Here is an 18,729-nt window from a genome sequence, read left to right as displayed (position 1 = left end):
CTTTTATAGATAAGTCCATGGCTTATAGCTAAGAATTATATAAATCAGTATCAAATGTATACTCACTGAATCCGAAACGGCTACGTGAATGAAGCTTTCAAGAATGGAAGAACTTAGTTGATCCATGACATCAATCATTGGCCTGTCATCATCCTATGCAGAGGGAGAGGGAGACCCTTATTCTCCATGGGAAAGTGAATCCTTCCTACCCAGCCCACTGCCTCATCCAGCACACAGAGCACAACAGCATGCTGGTCGGAAATAATGGTTTTCTCACAGATTCATGAGGGCCAGGATGGTGATAGCCAGTGAGTAAAACTCCCCGTGGTTCTGAGGTCAGTCTCTCAAATTTCAGTACAAGACACTGAAAGCTTCAATTTCACACTGTTCTCAAAAGACATATACTCAAATTTCAAAGACGTGCATGCACATGGGAATCTAAATACCAATACCATACATTAGTCCCAGAAGGGTTCATAGTTTTGCTAAGGTTAAGGAATGGAAACCCTACAAGAGCAGACCTTCCCAGATCTCTAAAATGCTACTTATATTGTGCTACTGGCTTTCCAGAGTGGCTTAGAACATCGATGTGATTAATTTTAGTCCCAGAGAAACACTGGACACTGGAGTTGACCATGCGCTCTTTGTGGTATCTGTAAGGACATGTTTCCTGTGGTGCTATTTTCCTAACCTTATTGAGGTTTAACAACCTTCATTTAGCCAGGCTACTGGGTTTGGCACCTTGATCATTTTAAACAGGACTCATTACTTTTTCAAGTTTATTCTCTAATACAAATGTTAACATCTTTTATTTTTTATCATTTTATTTATTTATTAGATACAGAAGGACAGAGGGACAGAGGGTGAGAGGGAGAGAGAATGGGCATGCCAGACCTCTAGTCACTGCAAAAGAACTCCAGATGCATGTGCCACGATGCACATCTGGTTAATATGGGACCTGGAGAATTGAACCTGGGCCCTTAGGCTTCACAGGCAAGCACCTTAACCACTAAGCCATATATATTTGGAACCCAAATGTTAACATCTTAGCTAGATGTAGGCTGAATACTATAAGAGAAGTAACCCGTAAGTGAATTAATCTTAAAATTCTTAGCAAGGTCGAATCTTTATTCTCAGGAATGATCTCTTCTATTGCTGTCGGAATGCATCATCTTGCCCCTACTGGGATTAGAATGGTATTGTGTAATAAATAAATCCAACACAAGGTATCTACAGTTATGTGTTGATGTCACACGGGACACAAATATACCTGTAATAGTAATAAATGCTATGTATGTAATGCTGTAAAAACCCAAATTTCAAAACCATTGGAACACATGAACAGAAAGATTCACAGGAATACTTCATACCTCTGGCTGACCCAGGGCAGTGAACAGAGCTCGGACTTCCTTGAGGATCAATACTGACAGCTTGCGTGTGGCCACCTGAGAGCTGCATAGCAAAACCAGAGCGAAGCCTTCGACCGCGTGGAGGACGGTGCAGTGAGGGCCTCGTTCCGACTGCATTCTGTGGCTGGAGCTGTTTGGAATGAGCTGTCAATGAAACACGAATGACATTCTACGTTCAGCAAAGTAACACGGGAAGGGAAAAAAAAGATGTGAATTTTCTGATATTTTGGCCTTGGAATTTTAAAATGAGTTGTGATGGCTTAGAGGCAGTGCTTATGAATGGCTTATTAATCATTAAATATCATAGATCCCTGCTTTTGCTTTTCAGACCAACTGTTGCTTTGGAATAACATCAACCATCTGTTATCTCTGATGAGAAACAACCTTTCAAAGACTGCTCGTGGGGCTGGAGAGATGGCTTAGCAGTGAAGGCCCTTGCCTGTGAAGCACAAGGACCTGTGTTTTGACTCCCCAGGGCCCACAAAAAGCTAGATGCACAAGGTAGCACATGCATCTGGAGTTTGTTTGTAGTGGCTAGAGGCCTTCACATGCCCATCCTTTCTCTCTCTCCCTCTCTCTATCAAATAAATAAATAAAGAAAGAAAGAATTTTTAAAAGGCTGTTCATAGTGATTAAAATAAAACTGCTTCCATCCATACTATTTGGGAAAACACTATATATACATGTAGTGATACATACATACATACACACACACACCCACACACATATATATGTGCACATATGTAAAATAAAAGTAATATTATATTATATATGAATAAACTAATAATCAATATATGCTATATATAAAATCCAAGTAGTATGACTTTTTTTCACTTAATTTCTCCACAGATTTTAGACACTAATAAGTTGAATTTGAAAATCTTTTTACTTAAAAAAATTTTTTTTGTTTATTTTTATTTATTTGAGAGCAATAGACAGTGAGAGAAAGAGGCAGACAGACAGTGAGTGAGAATGGGTGCACCAGGGCCTCCAGCCACTGCAAACGAACTCCAGATGCGTGCGCCATCTTGTGCATCTGGCTAATGTTGAGTCCTGGGGAATCGAGCCTCGAACCGGGGTCCTCAGGCTTCACAGGCAAGCACTTAACTGTTAAGCCATCTCTCCAGCCCCTTTTAAATTTTTTGTTTGTTTGTTTTCAAGGTAGGGTCTCACTCTAGCCCAGGCTGACCTGGAATTCACTATGTAGTCTCAGGATGGCCTCGAACTCACAGAGATCCTCCTACCTCTGCCTCCTGAGTGCTGGCATTAAAGGCATGCGCCACCATGCCCGACAACCTTTTACTTTTAATTTAGACTTGCATATCCTTGTAGCGTTAGGACTTGAACTTCGGGCCTCCCATATATTCGGCAAGAGCTCTAACATTGAGCAACATTGCAGGATGAGAGTTTTTTGGAGTTTAGGGGCTTTTTCCAGTTTGTTTTGTGGAGATGAGAGTATTGCTGTGCTGCCCAGGCTGGCATGGAACTCACTACCCCCAGCCCCAGCCTCCTGTGTGCTGACATTACAGGTGGGCATCAGCATGCCCAGATACTTTTTCATGTGTTCGACTTTAACTTTTTTTAACTTAATGTATTAAATAAAATAAACTTAAATTTAACGCATGTGTTGTATACTTTTATCCATATATCTATACATATATGTCTGGATGCATACGGGTGTGTGTATAGTGTGTCTGTATGCATGGAGGCAAGAGGTCCAAGTCAAGGGCTTCCCTGTTTCTCTCTAACCTTATTTTTTTTAAAAAATATTTTATTTATTTATTTGCAAGCAGAGAGAGAGAGAGATAGAGAGAAGACAGACAGACAAAAAGAATGGGAGCGCCAGGGCCTCTAGCCACTGCAAACAAAATCTAAATGCTTGTGCCAGTTTGTGCAACTGGCTTTATGTGGACAGTGGGGTATCCAACCTGGATCATAAGGCTCTGGAGGCTTTGCAGGCAAGTGCCTTTGCCACTGAGCCATCTCCCAGTCCTTCACCTTCCTCTCTCACTGAACTTGAAGCTCACCAATTTGGATAGACAAGCTAGCCAGCCAACCCCAGGATCCTTCTCTCTCTGCCTTCCCAGCACTAAGATTTTAGGTAAATGCCACCATACTCAGCATGGAAAGCTGAGAATCTGAAGTCAGGTCCTCTTTGTTTAAAACTTATTTATTTACTTGTAAGCAGGGCAAGGGAAGAGAGAGAGAAAGAGAGAGAGAGAATGGGTGTGCCAGGGACTCCAGCTATTGCAAATGAACTCCAGATACATGTGCCACTTAGTGCATCTGACTTTCCGTGGGTACTGGGGAATTGAACCTGGGTTGTTAGGCTTTGCAGGCAAGTGCCTGAACCACTGAGCCATCTCTCCATCCATGTTCGGGTCTTCTTGCTTGCACAACAGACACTTTTACTGGTTGAGCCATCTCTTCCGGTCAACTAATCTAGAGTTTGCATGTTGACGTGATGGGATCTGAAAGTTCTCAAGGTGTAATCACGTGAACCTAAGCAAACGTGACTACATGAGATGGCAGAGTCCAGGCTCCATAGCCAGTTGCATTTCTAAGCATAAGTAACTCTTGTCTTTCTAACTGATTATCTGTTTGCACGTGTAGCACGTTGCCTCTGAGGTCAGCCCATCTGGGCCCCTCAGTGTTTCCTGGATGCTGCTGTATTGCCCTGAGTCTCCACAGTCCTCAGAACTTCAGCAATGATCCTGACCAGGCAGGCTGGGCTCCACCTGCATTTCTCATACTAGCTGGTCTTACGACTCCAAGAGCCCTGGTCCTCCTCAATGCACTCTCAAATCCTGGCGTGAATTTTTACCATTCACTACTGAGAAAGCACAAGCCTGCATTTTCATTTCTGTAGACACTGGACAAAGCAACAAGTATGCTGTTAATGTAAAAAAAATTGCTGTACAGCTCACTTTTGCATAACCACAGCCGTTTCTACATCCACGTCTCTACTTCTACCTCTCTGTTCCATAGTCACTGGTTCTTACAAAGAGATTAAAAAAAAATTATATATGTATTTAGGGGCTGGAGAGATGGCTTAGTGGTTAAGCGCTTGCCTGTGAAGCATAAGGACCTTGGTTCAAGGCTTGATTCCCCAGGACCCACGTTAGCCAGATGCACAAGGGGGTGCACGCATCTGGAGTTCGTTTGCAGTGGCTGGAGGCCCTGGCACGCCCATCCTCTCTCTCTCTCTCTTTCTCTTTCTGTCACTCTCAAATAAATAAATAAAAATAACAAAAATTATTAAGAAATTGTCTATGCATTTATTTGCACGTGTGCGTGGCATGTGCATGGGTATGCCAGGGTCTCTTGCTTTATGTGAGTGGCTGGGGCATTAAACTCAGGCTGGCAGGCACCCTTACATTACTAAGCCATCTCCCTAGGCCCGCAAACAGATTTGTAATCATAGTTCACTCAAACAAACAATAATTTCTGCCTTTACTTGGCCTTGCTGGTATTAACAAATCTGACCGGATGGTGTATCTTGCCCTGAGTTTCTTTGTCACCATGTGGATTGTGGAAGAACCAAGAGGCAGCTTTACAAGCAGCTCCTATGTGGCAGGAAGGAAAAGTGCCAAAGGTTCTCTAGGCTGCTGCTTCTAAGTGCAGGGCACACCAGAACACACGCTGGCAAAGAGACAATCACCTCTGAATTTCTGATTCTGTTTGTTTGGTCGTAGACTCTCCCGTGTGTCTGTATGACCAGTTTCCACTGGGTGAGGAGCTGCAGAAGGAACTTCAGGGAGGAGTCGAGCAGCGTGTGGAGCACGTCGTTGACTTCTCGGAGCAGGAAGTTCGTAAAGCCGAACAGAACATCTTCCCTCCAGTCGGCGAAGTCGACCAGTAGTCCCTGAAGGGAATTCTGGGCAATGTGCCGTAGTTCATCATCCATGTGAATGGACAGCCTGGGGCAGGAAAGACAGTGAGACTGTTGGCTTCAGTTATTTTTTCTCCTAGCCCTAAGAATATATCATTCTCTACCCCTACTTGTGTCTTCCGACTAGTCTTCCTTATTTTTTCTCCAAGTGAATGACCCAAGTGAATATTTAAGAAGGTTAATTTCAGAGGACTTGGAGAGGTAGCTTAGTGGTTAAGGCACTTGCCTACAAAGCCAAAGGACCATGGTTTGATTCCCCAGGACCCACGTAAGCCAGAAGCACAAGGTGGCGCATACATCTGGAGTTCATTTACAGCGGCTGGAGGCCCTGGTGTGCCCATTCTCCCCCCCCCCCGCCTCTTTATCCCTCATCTTTCCCAAATAAATAAATAAAAATAAAATTAAAAAGGTTAATTTCAGATTTACTGAAAGCTAATAGAGTTTCCATCTTTATCAACTATTCCTGATGTTAACGACTTGTTATAACCATGGCACATTAATCAAAACTAAGAAACCAGCTGGGTGTGGTGGCGCACACCTTTAATCCCAGCACTCGGGAGGCAGAGGTAGGAGGATCACCATGAGTTTGAGGCCACCCTGAGACTCCATAGTGAATTCCAGGTCAGCCTGAGCTAGAGTGAGACCCAACCAAAACAAAAGGAAACAAACAAACAAAGGAAAAACTAAGAAACTAATACTGGCTCAGTGCCACTAATTAACTACAGACTTAACTTAAATGTCATCAGCTTTTCATTACTGCCTCTTTTCTATTTCAGAATGCCATCTAAAACCCCACATTATACTTAACTGTATATATACTTAAAATGTTCACACAGAGGACCTCAGTCTTGTCCTTAGGAATGCTGTTGACCTGTGTTGAGACAGGGTCCTCACTAGCCTGGAGCTTAGGAACCAGGCTAGACTGGCTGCCCAGTGAGTTCCAGGGACCCTCCTGTCTTCAGTGGAGCACGCCAACATGCCTGGCATTTTACACTGGTAGTGGGGACCAAACTCAGACCCTCAGGTTTGCAAGGCAAGTACTTTACCTGACTTACCTCCCCAGCCCATGAATACTTTTGAATACACTAAAAAATACAGAATAAATTAATGTAAAGCCCTATTTTTATGTTGTTTTTAAAATTTAATTTATTTTTATTTGAGAGAGACAGAGAGACTGGGCATGCCAGGGCCTTCAGCCACTGCAAATGAACTTCATACTCATGTGCCACCTTGTGCTTACATGGGGCCTGAGGAATCAAATCTAGGTCTTTTGACTTTGCAAGCAAGCACTGTAATTGTTAAGCCATCTCTTCAGCCCTCAAGCCCTATTTTTAAGGGTTAGACCTGAGTACTGGAGAAGCTAAAGGGCTCATGGACAAGGTCGATAAAATGAACAATTAAGTTAGGCCAGTGATCCTCAATTGATCTTACTCCTCAGGGGGCATTTGACAACGTTTGTAGATATTCTTGGTTGTAAACCTTGGGCTGAGCTCCTGGCATCTCTGTAGAGGGTATAAGCTAGAGAGGTTGGTAAATATCCTAGAGCTCCCAACAAGGAAGAAGTATCTGGGTGAAAATATTGATAGTTTGGGGGCTGGAGAGACGGCTTAGTAGTTAAGGTGCTTATCTGCAAAGCCTAAGGACCCAGGTTCGATTCCCCAGTACACATGTAAAGCCAGATGCACAAAGTGGCACATGCATCTAGAGTTCATTTGCAGTAGCTGGAGACACTCACATGGCCATACTCTGTCTGTCTTTCTCTCTGTCTCTCTGCCTCTCCCTGCTTGCAAATAAGACAGTAAATAAATTTAAAAAATATGGATAGTTGCAAGATACTTGAAATTAGTCAACTGGAGAATTTCAGTGTTTTTGTAGTTTAATCAAAACATCATCCTATTAAATCTTGACATTGGCATGCAGGGTTATAGTTGACAAAATGCCTTATACATTCCCTATTTCATTCATTTTGTAGTGGAACACTTGACAGCCTCTTAAGGCTCAAGTAACATATCCACTGGACACAGCATTTAGGATGTCCAGGTGGGTGGGTCAGTAGTGACGTAGCCTCTTAAGGCTCAAGTACCATATCCACTGGACACAGCATTTAGGATGTCCAGGCGGGTGGGTCAGCGCTGACATATCTACTGGATGGGGATCGCACACTAGACGGTGTGAGCCACACTGTGGAGAAAGCAGGCATAGGTTGTTGGAGGGTCACTGGGCACTGGGGGAGGCATCATAGCAGAGAAGGAGTTACCAGTATACACTCTGGGTATCAGTGGGTGTCCCAGGCCTTATGCCCTTGGCTACCTGCTTAATCTCCATAGGCCTCAGAGCCCTCACTTGTAAACTGGAGAAAGCCAAACTTGCATCTCATAACTATGTTTGAGGCGTAAGGTTCACTACAATGCTCTACTCTGTTTACCACCACAGGGAGAGAACAGCTAAGTACTCAGTAACAAGCAATAAGTGCCAGTAATGCAATTCCTACTAGAAGAGGAACATTAACATGACACTGGAAGTTATAGGGGAAGAAATGTGATTCCATTCACATTTAAGAAAGAAAAAAGTCAGGCAGGAATAGGGAGACTTCCTTGGAGAAGAAACAAGACCAAGGTCAAGAGCATATGGCTGTAAGGGCCTGACCCGAGCTAAGGACTATTCAGGAAGAGAGATGGAGATTAAAGGTGTTGTGAAGACAGTAGTTCTGGGATTTAGTGCAGTGGAGATGTTCAGCACAGGAGAACAATGGGTTCCACACCACAGTGCTTTCCACAAACAGCGCAGGTACAATCTCCACAAAATAGAAAAAAAAAACCATCGTGACCCAGATTGTGGTTATGAAAGTTGCCCAAAGTCACATGGATAAAAGAAAGAGCTAGGATTCCAATCCCAGACTTATAACTCCTGCTCCAAAAAAATCTTTTCCCCACAAAGCACGTCTATTAGGTGTTCCAGTTCTGCACTACCGAGTAGATGGTATTTCAAAGCTTGATAAGATAAACAAACTCCTTTCTTATTCTCTAAAATACAAAGTGCACGAATTGGTCCAAATCTGACAATATAAGCCAGATCAAAAGCTCTGTAGTCTGGTGATTTATGCTGGGCTAGGGAATATATTTCCTATCTTAAAAGCACATACATTTCCTCAAAAATGCCAAAAAGGAAGAGCTAAGGCCATTCTTCAGGAAGCTTACACAATTAAATCTCTATTTCTCTAGTAGATAATGCTTCTGAAAGAAAACAGACCTTTAACCTGGACTTCCAGTTAAGGCCGGTCTCCAGGAGGGGCTTCCAACCTTTCACTTATTTTAATCAGCGGCACATCCTTTTTTGGTCTCAAGTTTTACATCAAGCTCCATGATAATGACTACTTTCATGTGCCATGTTCTGGGTGATTCTGGGAGGGTTCTTTTGGGTGAGATGAGCATTCAGGGTGGTAGAGTTTTCTCTCCATCACGTGTCTGAACAGGACAAAGAAGCGGCAGAGTAGAGCCAAGGAATGTCTAGCTGGTGGCCTGTTGACTTTGTCTGCGACCCTGATTCTTCCTGGGTCTGTCACTAGCTGATGGCCTTTGATTACAAGCTGGGGTCTTGGTTCTCCTGGGGCTCCAAGCTGTTGGCTTGCCTTGCAGGTTTTGAACTAGCCTGCCTCCATCACGTGCCAGCCAAGTCCTTGTAAGAAGTCTCTTTCCTTCAGTCTCCTTACCTTACTGTTGCCGTTTCTCAAGAACAGTGGCTGACAACGCAGTTCGGTTCATAGGACACAGGGTCCGAGCTGCTCTGGTCAAAACTCAGACAGCTTACTCATTTGGGGAGGAAATGCCCTTTCCCTCGCTCAGCAGCTCTGATTCATATTTGTGGTTTGAAATAGTTTATTTTTAAAAAGCACTTGAAGTCATTTTCTTTTTTTTTTTAAAGTTTATCATTCAAGTTCATTATATTTATACCTGTTTATGATCCTGAGTATCTTAGGAAATAATCTTTCACAGATATTGAACTATATTGTGTTGCTTAAAAATATTTTATTTATTTATTTGCAAGAGAGAGAGAGAGGCTGCAAATGAACTCCAGATGTATGCCTCACTTTGTGTATCTGGCTTTATGTGGGTACTGGGAAATTGCACCAGGGTGGTTAGACTCTGGAGGCAAGTGCCTTAACCACGGAGCCTTCTCTCTAGTCCTCAAACTACATTGCTTTAAATTTTATTTTATTTTTTTTATTTTGGAGAGAGAGAGAGAGAGAGAGGGAGGAGAGAGAGAGAGGGAGAATTGGCACACCTGGGCCTCAGCCCCTGACATGGAACTCCAGACACTTATGCCTCCTACTGGGCATATATGACCTTGCACTTGCCTCACTTTTTTGCTTCTGGCTCACGTGCGATCTGGAGAGTGGAACCTGGGTCCTTAGGCTTCGCAGGCAATCGCTTTAACCACTAAGCCATCTCTTCAGCCCACAGACTACACTTTTAGTTACTAGCATGGTAATCAGGAAATGACATGAATCAATGTTAGCCAGTGATAATGTTAATGGGTTGAATTGTATCCCTTATAAAACTCATGTGTTGAAGTCCTACCCTACCCTACACAGTAACTTTATTTGGAAATAAGGTCCCGTGCAGTGATCATTACATAAGGGAAAGGTCATACGAGAGTAGGTCAGGACCCGAGTCCATCGTGACGAGTTTCCTTGTAAGAGCACTTTGGAACACAGACAAGCGCACAGGCAGAGCTATGAGAAAGGAGACTTGCTGACCTTGGTGATGTGTCCACAAGCTCCAGGAGCGAGGTGAGCCCTGGGCCAGAACTGAGAGGTGAACAGCGCTCTTGTTTAAGCCTCCAGTTTGTGGCACATTGGGTCAGTGCCCTACAAAAGCAATTCAGGCCTGAAACTGGGCAAACATCAAGAACAAAGCAAAGCCGTGTTGTGATAATAGACGAAACCAGTGAAAAAGTACCAGTACTTTGAGTTTTTCCAGTGAGAGTAATTCTGTTCCCTTAGCTAACTGTGCTCTCATGAACAATCTCGAATCTGTCTTAACTTCAACACCATGATGCAGGACCATTTTAAAGACTCAGGAAGGGACTGGAGAGATGGCTCAGTGGTTAAAGGTGCTAGCTTACAAAGCCTGATGGCCCTGGGTTCAATTCCTTGGTAACCACATATAGCCAGATGCAAAGTGGTGCATATGTCTGGAGTTCATTTGTAGCAGCAAGAGGTCCAGGCATGCCCCATCTCTTTCTCTCTCAAATAAATAAATAAGTAAATATATTTTTTAAAAAATAAGCCCCAGGGCTGTGTGGTCCTTGCTGGAATCTGGGTGATGATGCTTCTTCTTTTTTTTTTTCCGAGGTAGGGTCTCACTTTAGCCCAGGCTGACCTGGAATTCACTATGGAGTCTCAGGGTGGCCTTGAACTCATGGAGATCCTCCTACCTCTGCCTCTCGAGTGCTGGGATTAAAGGCGTGCGCCACCACGCCTGGCTTTGATGATGCCTCTTGAAATGATAATTCTCCCATGTTCCACCAGTGAAAGAACCTGAAAATATTCCTGAAGAATGAACATACAGGACCGTGAGGGACATCTGAGGGACAGAAGGCCCAGCTACATAATCCTTGTAAAAGAGAAAGGCTGAGACAGTCACGGGGGGGCAGACCCATCACGACAAGTCAGGACAAGTGAGGGAGAGGGAAGTTTCTGGAAGCACACGAATGGAGAGCAACTGAATCAGTCAGACACTGTTGCTGCTTCTTATATCCAGATATTTTTCATTCTGACTTCAGTGCTTTTAAGCCAGCTATCCAAAGATGATCTTGGGAAACATGTAAGATGGATGCGGATCATGAAACGGGAACAGAGTGGCTAACTAATGGGAAGACAAGACTTGAGTCCCATGGGAGAGCTGAGTGGGGTTGCCTCACATCACCGCAAAGCCACGAGAGCCGGGGAGACAGACAGCTAAATGGGTAAAGTGCTTGCCTCAGCAGCAGGAGGACTGGAGTTCGAGCCCCCCGCGATCCACATAAAAATGCTGGGAACACATATGAACACACATATGTATACCACATAACCACGCAGAAACTAAAACTGAACATTGAATCACTTAGGTCTCCTTGTCTCTAGCAAAGACAGGAGGGAGGTATGGAAAGGACAGCTCCAGACCCCATTTGGGCCATTTCATAGAAAAACTGGGCTACAAAAGTAAGAAAGGAGATATATATATATATATATATATATATATATATATATATATACACATATATATATACATATATATATATACATATATGTATATATGTATGGGGAGAGAGAGACAACGGGCTGGAGAGATGGCTTAGCACCTAAGGCACTTGCCTGCAAAGCCTAATAACAAGGAATTAATTCCTCAGTACCCACGTAAAGCCAGAAGCACACAAGTGGCGCGTGCATCTGGAGTTTGTTTGCAGCGACTAGAGGCCGTGGCATGCCCATTCTTCTCTCTGTCTATCTTCCCTCTCTACTTGCAAATATATATATATTTCTGGATCTGAACCCACGGTCTTCCTGCTCCAGCCTCCTGGGCACTGGGAAGAGAGGTTATGTGTCAAATATCTTGCAAAAGAGAGGTCTTAATTGTAAAACAGATTAGTACAATTATAAACAAACAAACTCCACTTTTATCCAAGAGGAGTTAGTGGCAGTAGGGGAGAGAGAGAGAGAGAGAGAGAGAGAGAGAGAGAGAGCGAGAGGGCGCCTTAAAGAGAAGTGACTGGTGAAGCAGTCTGACCGGTCTTGGGGACTCACGTACAATTTCTAAGATGCCATCTGGCTCTCCAAGGTCTTGCTCCGGCTCTCAGACACATGACTACACACAAATCAAGCCACTACGGGGGCTTGAGAAGTCTCCACAGGGACCCAGCACTGTGACACCCATGCTGCTATGCCCCCAAGAGGCTGCTGCCATCAGGGGCCCTGGCATGGTCACAACTTCTCAGGTCAGTGAACAACCACAGCACCTCATTCTGCGCAGGCCGTGGGGCTACTGCTAAAGGTGCCAGGGCCCCATCTGCAGCGACCTAGAGCAAACCGAGGGAAATGAGCCCGAGGACACGTGCTTCGTGAGCAAGGCTCTGGCCAAAAACAAAGGGCACGCTAAAAATGGGGGAAAACTACATCTAGGGCAAAGTCACCCCCTGGCTGAGTCAGATTAGACAAATCAGTGGCTTTCAATACATGAAGGTGAACTTGCGGTTGCCACGTGTCAGCTGTGTGGCTCTCAGTGATGTGAGTGTTCACACTTATGTAAAGGAGGTGCTTCCGACTGACAAACCACACCCTGACATCACAGGGGGCAGCGGAGGAAGAAAGGACTTCAAAGGGAAACCCAGGATGCTGAGGGCAGACCGTTGGCCCTGACATTAGTTTGCCAGCATTGGTGGGATTCTTGTCTGGGGATGTTGAAAGAGCACCTCCATCTATTCCAAGTTCTTTGGACCATGGGCCAGTTCAAACAAAGACATAAGATGAAGTGAATTATTAAAGCAAAGCATACAACTGAAACTACTTCCCTCTCGAAAGCACACAACAATGGGCCGCTTTTCACAACACAGACACGCTTAAAGATGAAAGTAGAAGAAATGGTTAATAGATGTCAGATACCACAGAGGATCATGGACGTACTCATGCATTAACTTAGACATTTTCACAAATTAATAATGTGTTATTCCATAAATAAACACTGTATAAAAGAATTTTGCGGGCTGGAGAGATGACTTAGCGGTTAAGCACTTGCCTGTGAAGCCTAAGGACCCCGGTTCGAGGCTCATTTCCCCAGGACCCACATTAGCCAGATGCACAAGGGGGCGCACGCGTCTGGAGTTTGTTTGCAGTGGCTGGAGGCCCTGGCGTGCCCATTCTCTCTCTTCTCTCCCTGTCTGTCTCTTTCTCTCTCTCTGTCTCTATCAAATAAATAAATAAAAATTAAAAAAAAAAGAATTTTGCATGCCCTCTCCCTTTCCCTGCCTCTGTCCTTCTCTCAAATAAATAGAAAAAAAAATTTTAAAAGTGGGCTGGAAGAGATGGCTTAGTGGTTAAGGTGTTTGCCTGCGAGGCCAAAGGACCCCAGTTCAATTTCCAGGACCCAAATAAGCCAAACGCCCAAGGTGGCGCATACACCTGGAGTTCGTTTGCAGTGGCTGCAAGCCTTGGTGTGCCCATTCTTTCTCTCTCTCTCTCTGCCTCCTTACCTCTCTCAGATAAATAATTAAAAATAAAACATTACAATTTTTGCATAAAAGCAATGATATTTGCTTCTAGAAAAGTTCCGAAAATTTGAGCACCCAGTTTTAGGTTTCTGGAGTTCAGTCTCCTATCTAAAAGTAAGCATGGGTATATACCCAGCCTACCTAATAATGTATATGAAACACACCACATAACATAGTACATATTATACAAATTTGGAAATACCTAAACATAATAACACTGGCTGAAAGCTTACTGTGTGCTAGACACTATGCTAGACGATTTCTACGTATTACTTAGTTATCATAACCCTATGAGGTGAGTATCATATTAATAAAGTCAAATATATTTAAAAATATTTATTTGAGAGAGACACAGACAGAGAGAAAGAGGCAGACATAGAGAGAGTGTGTATGGGTATACTGGAGACACTGCAAATAAACTCCAGACACATGCACCAGTTTGTGCATCTGGCTTTACATGGGTACTGGGGAAATCAAATCTGAGCCATCAGACTTTGCAAGCAAGTGCCTTTAATTGTGATTTTAAGCCAGTTCTTCAGCTCCAAAGTCTTTTTGAAAGGCAAGTAAATATCAAACAACAAACCCTTAATGTGTCTTTGGTATCGAGGAAGTCACAGACGACAGGAGTCTTGAACTATCAAGGACAAGGGCCTTGAGGTCAAAGGAAAAGCAGGACATAAACGGGAGGGGGAGACGGACGTGGCGGTAACCACTTGGAACAAAGTCAGCTCCCTCTTAGATGTGGACATTCCTTGGGGGACCTACACAGCCAAGCCAGAAAAGCTCTGGTGCTGAGGAAAGGAAGGGCTTCTGCCATGAGGCCAGCCTCCACATCCTCCAGGAAGCCTCCAGAGAGAGACACTGCTCACACCTAGCCACTATGAGGTGGTCAAACCATACATGTAACATCAGACAGTTATTTCTTATTTTGCCTTTTTTTATTTTAAAGATTTAGCTTTGGGCTGGAGAGATGGCTTAGCAGTTAAGGCATTTGCCTGCAAAGCCAAAAGATTCCGGTTCTATTCTCCAGGACCCAAACAAAGCCAGATGTACAAGGGGGCGCATGCATCTGGAGTTTAATTGCAGTGGCTGGAGGCCATGGCTTGTCATTCTGTCTCTCTCAAATAAATAAATATATTTTAAGAAGATTTAGTTTATTTATTTAATTGGGATAGAGAGAGAGAAAGAGAGTGAAAGAGCAAGAATGGGCGCACCAGGGCCTCCAGCCACTGCAAACAAACTCCAGATGCGTGCGCCTCCTTGTGCATCTGGCTAACGTGAGACCTGGAGAATGGAACCTGGTACCTCAGGCTTCGCAGTTAAGCGCCTTAACCACTAAGTCATCACTCCAGCCCAGAAATTTATTGATTTTTTTTTAATGAAAGATATAAAGAATTGGGATGCCAGGGCCTCTAGCCACTACAATTGAACTCTAGATGCATGTGCCACCTTGTGCATCTGGCTCACATGGGTTCTGGGGAGTTAAACATGAGTCCTTAGTCTTTGCAGACAAGAACCTTAACTGCTAAGCCCTCACTCCAGCTCAACATCAGAAATTCAGTGGCTGGGAGAAGGCGGCTTGACAGCTTCTTTCCATATCCCGTGATCATGTTCAACCTTGCAGATTCAGCTGTCTCTGTAAATGCTAGGTTGGGGGCCCGGGGCAGCCCTGTGGGGACACCACCTTTGAAAATCCTTAGAGAGCTGATTGGCCAGGAGCGGGAGCCTCGGCGAAAGCGGTGCTGTTTTGCCGATTACAAAGAAGATCAAACATCAAGTAAAAACGCATCATGGGTAAGCGGGAGGCATCAGAAATCACATATATAAAATCCTTTCTGGCTACACGGCACTGACTGTCTCGAGTCAATTTAATCCAAATGTGACTGGACCGGAGGAGCAAAAGGCAATGAGAGATTTCCTAGGCGGCACTCGAAACTCACATTGATTGCAAGTGAAGCATTTTACTTTTGTCCCCTGAACCTCTAGAGGGTAGCGGAAGAGCCTCATTTTCTCCTGGGTTGACAGGACCCAGGGCCCAGGAGGTCACATGCTGGTGACTGCTCCCCCCCACCCCCCTGGGAACAGCCTGCGGTTCCTTTTGAAGTTTGTAAAAACAAGAGAAAAAGAAAAAAGCCTTCTTCAGAAGCATCAGATAAAGTGCAGTCATGTTTCCAAACTCTCGGGAACATTTATTTGTTCTTTTCCCTCATAAAAAACAGTAGCCATGGCGTTGGCTTCACGAGAATGTGCATAATAACAAACTCGCTATAAATAGCACTGACATTCCGGCCTGGCTCACAGAATGCCCTCCCCACGCGTCTGGCACCACGTCTGCAGATGCCAGCCTCACCGGATTAGGCTGTCAAGGTGATCTCAGAGGTTAGTGCCTTCCAACTCGTCTCTAGCAAAATAGCAGCTTTCCCCCAGAATGTTGGATGTTTTAAGCGGACATGACCACCAGTTAGATCACCGAAAAAAAGCCAGCTTCCCTTCTACCATCGTCTAACTCACAGCTTTTTCCCACAGACACCTTCCCCAGCCCCAACTGGGTGCCAAGACTTTTGTAGTGACTCAACGGTCCTAGGAGTCAGGCAGTGTCATTTCAATCTTACCAAAAAAATTATTTTTGTTATTTTATTTATTTATTTATTTATTTATTTATTTATTTATTTATTTATTTATTTATTTATTTATTTATTTGTGAGCGACAGACAGAGAGAGAAAGAGGCAGATAGAGAAAGAGAGTGGGCGCGCCAGGGCCTCCAGCCACTGAAAACAAACTCCAGACGCGTGCGCCCCCTTGTGCATCTGGCTAACGTGGGACCTGGGGAATCGAGCCTTGAACCAGGGTCCTTAGGCTTCATAGGCAAGCGCTTAACCGCTAAGCCATCTCTCCAGCCCTCAATATTACCAAAATTTTTATCATGGGGGAAAAAAGATAGGCTCAGGGTTTCAGTTATTTGTCTAGATTACCTATGTAGTAAAAAAAAAAAAAAATAGCAAGCAGGGATACACAGTTTGGGCTTTCTAGAAGATTCTGCCATCCTCTCATTTTCTCACAATAACTACTCCCTCTCTCAGAGAGCAGTCCCTTGTTCTCTGGTGGTCCATATGGCTGTGGAGAGAGGTCGTAGCCACCGATTTCTCATGGACACATTCAGCCTTTTCACTGGGTCACCTCCTCTCCCCATCCGGGGAACGGGGGCTTCCTGTTGTTAACATCTCGCCATAGTCCGCAGCAGTGTCAGGTGACCGTCCTGCAGGCTAGGGTTCTTCTGGAATTTGTCACCACAGTTTTTCCTGGTTCTCATCCCGGAAGGCTCAGTATTAGAGCGATGATCCCACGGTACCCCAGTCTCTCGTGTTCTCACCCCCAAGTCTCTGAGTGCTATTCTTTGGAATTCTACCTTCCGTTCCTCTGGGTCCCCTCACCCAGAGCTGGAGCACCCTTTTCCATCCAAGTCTATTTCTCCCTCTTTTTCTCGGCCTCCCTGCTTCTGACGAGTGCAATCTGTTCTCACATTGCAGTTGCTGGGCCTTCGCAAAGGCCTAGGCTGCTAGCTGTTAAAAGCGTCTTATCCTTTTCTATTCCCCTCCCCCCCCATTTATTTCCGTGGTACTGAGATTGAATCCAGGGCTTGGTGCATGTTAAACAGGCCCTCAAAGTATGATCTAAGCATGAATGGGAAGGAGAAAGGTGAGGGAGGAAAAAAAAAGGGCTCTGGTGACTGACCTCGGGTGACACATGGCAGCTTGAAGAGCAGAAGGCTTGGTCTGAAAGTACTGAGGCTTGGAACAGCGGTTTTGAAAGCAATGGGACTTAGGTAACTTTCACACCCAGCATCACCCATGTGCTAGTGGTGTGGAAAAAAGATGGGGAAGGATGAGGGCAACCAAAGCTTTTATGTGAGAGGCCAAGGGGATCAATCAATGGCATCAAACTAGATACTCATGGCAGAGTGGTCCATGACTGACAACAGCGATGTGGAATGCCAGGGATATGCCAGAGTCTCAGGATGGGGTAAACGGGTTATGCTGGTGCAACTTTAACGGGTCACTATTTTTTTTTTTTGTCTTACCCTTCTCTAGGCTTTCCTTTATGCCATCATCACATTAATCAGACTAAAATGACATTTTTATCATTGTATTCCCCCGCTTAAAATTTCTTTCATCCAAATGCCTCCACAAATATTTACGACTTGCTGTGAAAGTCTACTTCTCCAGGATTCTTTCTATATCCTTTCGTTGTTAGGTTTCCAAACTCTTTTTTTTCCTTCCTAACGCAATGGAACTTCTGTTTCCTTGCATCCCTGGTGTGAAGCAATTCTGCCTTCTATGATGCCTTTAGGTAATGTCACTCTTGATTTGCTACAAAAGGCCTCTGGAACTGTCAGCTGCAGTTATGGGATGTAATTAAGCTTACTAAACCATAATGAGATAATTTCCCTCAAAGAAAATAAATTTTAGGTCATGGCTGGACTGTGCATTGTCATGGAGGATGGAAAGGGTGAGAAACATGATTTTGGGGAGCTTCCTGACATGCTGCAATTGGTTTGACATCACCAGCTTCTTTTGACATCCTGTAAGCCTGGGGACCCCCCCAAACTCAAGAGTCTAACCCTGAATGAACCCTTCCAGCCAGACTATGTCTTTCTCCTTATAATTCTGAACCTTATCTTCTCCTTGAAGGACAGTTCAAAGTCCACCTTATCCCAGAATTACTTCCTCACTCCATAGTGATCTTATTACCCATTGACCTCAGACATCCACTCTGTATAGTTACTTGCTTTGGGTTATTAGTTATCCTATACACTTAAACATTTTTTTTATTTTAACATATTTTATTTGTATTTATTTATTTGACAGAGAGAAAGAGGGAGGGGGGGCGAGAGACAGAGAGAGAGAGAGAGAGAAAGAGAGGGAGAATATGGGCGTGCCAGAGCATCTAGCCACTGTAAATGAACTCCAGACGCATGCGCCACCTTGTGCATCTGGCTTACATGAGCTCTGGGGAATCGAACTGAGGTCCTTTGGCTTTGCTGGCAAATGCCTTAATCGCTAAGCCACCTCTCCAGCCCCCTATGCACTTTTATAAACGCCTTAAGCATGATAAGATAATAAAAAAGATTTAAAATATTTTAGGGCAAGCCTAGTGGCACAGGAAGCTGGGAAGTGAAAGAAGGA

General features: G+C 44.3%; 1 protein-coding gene across 7 annotated transcripts in view; it reads right to left on the bottom strand.

The window, feature by feature from the left end:
• The window catches only part of Fry (FRY microtubule binding protein), a 472,955-nt gene that overhangs the window by 130,729 nt on the left and 323,497 nt on the right, over positions 1–18,729 (bottom strand). For all 7 annotated transcript variants that reach the window (XM_045154946.1, XM_045154947.1, XM_045154942.1 and 4 more), the window contains 3 exons: positions 5,071–5,329; positions 1,371–1,553; positions 67–153 (listed from right to left, as the gene is read on the bottom strand). In XM_045154946.1, the coding sequence (XP_045010881.1) occupies positions 67–153; positions 1,371–1,553; positions 5,071–5,329 (529 nt within the window). The remainder of the gene's footprint in view (positions 1–66; positions 154–1,370; positions 1,554–5,070; positions 5,330–18,729) is intronic.

Source organism: Jaculus jaculus, chromosome 7, assembly GCF_020740685.1.
Source record: "Jaculus jaculus isolate mJacJac1 chromosome 7, mJacJac1.mat.Y.cur, whole genome shotgun sequence".
NCBI lineage: Eukaryota > Metazoa > Chordata > Mammalia > Rodentia > Dipodidae > Jaculus > Jaculus jaculus.
Note: the sequence above shows the minus strand (reverse complement) of the source record. Positions and strands in the feature narration are given on the sequence as shown.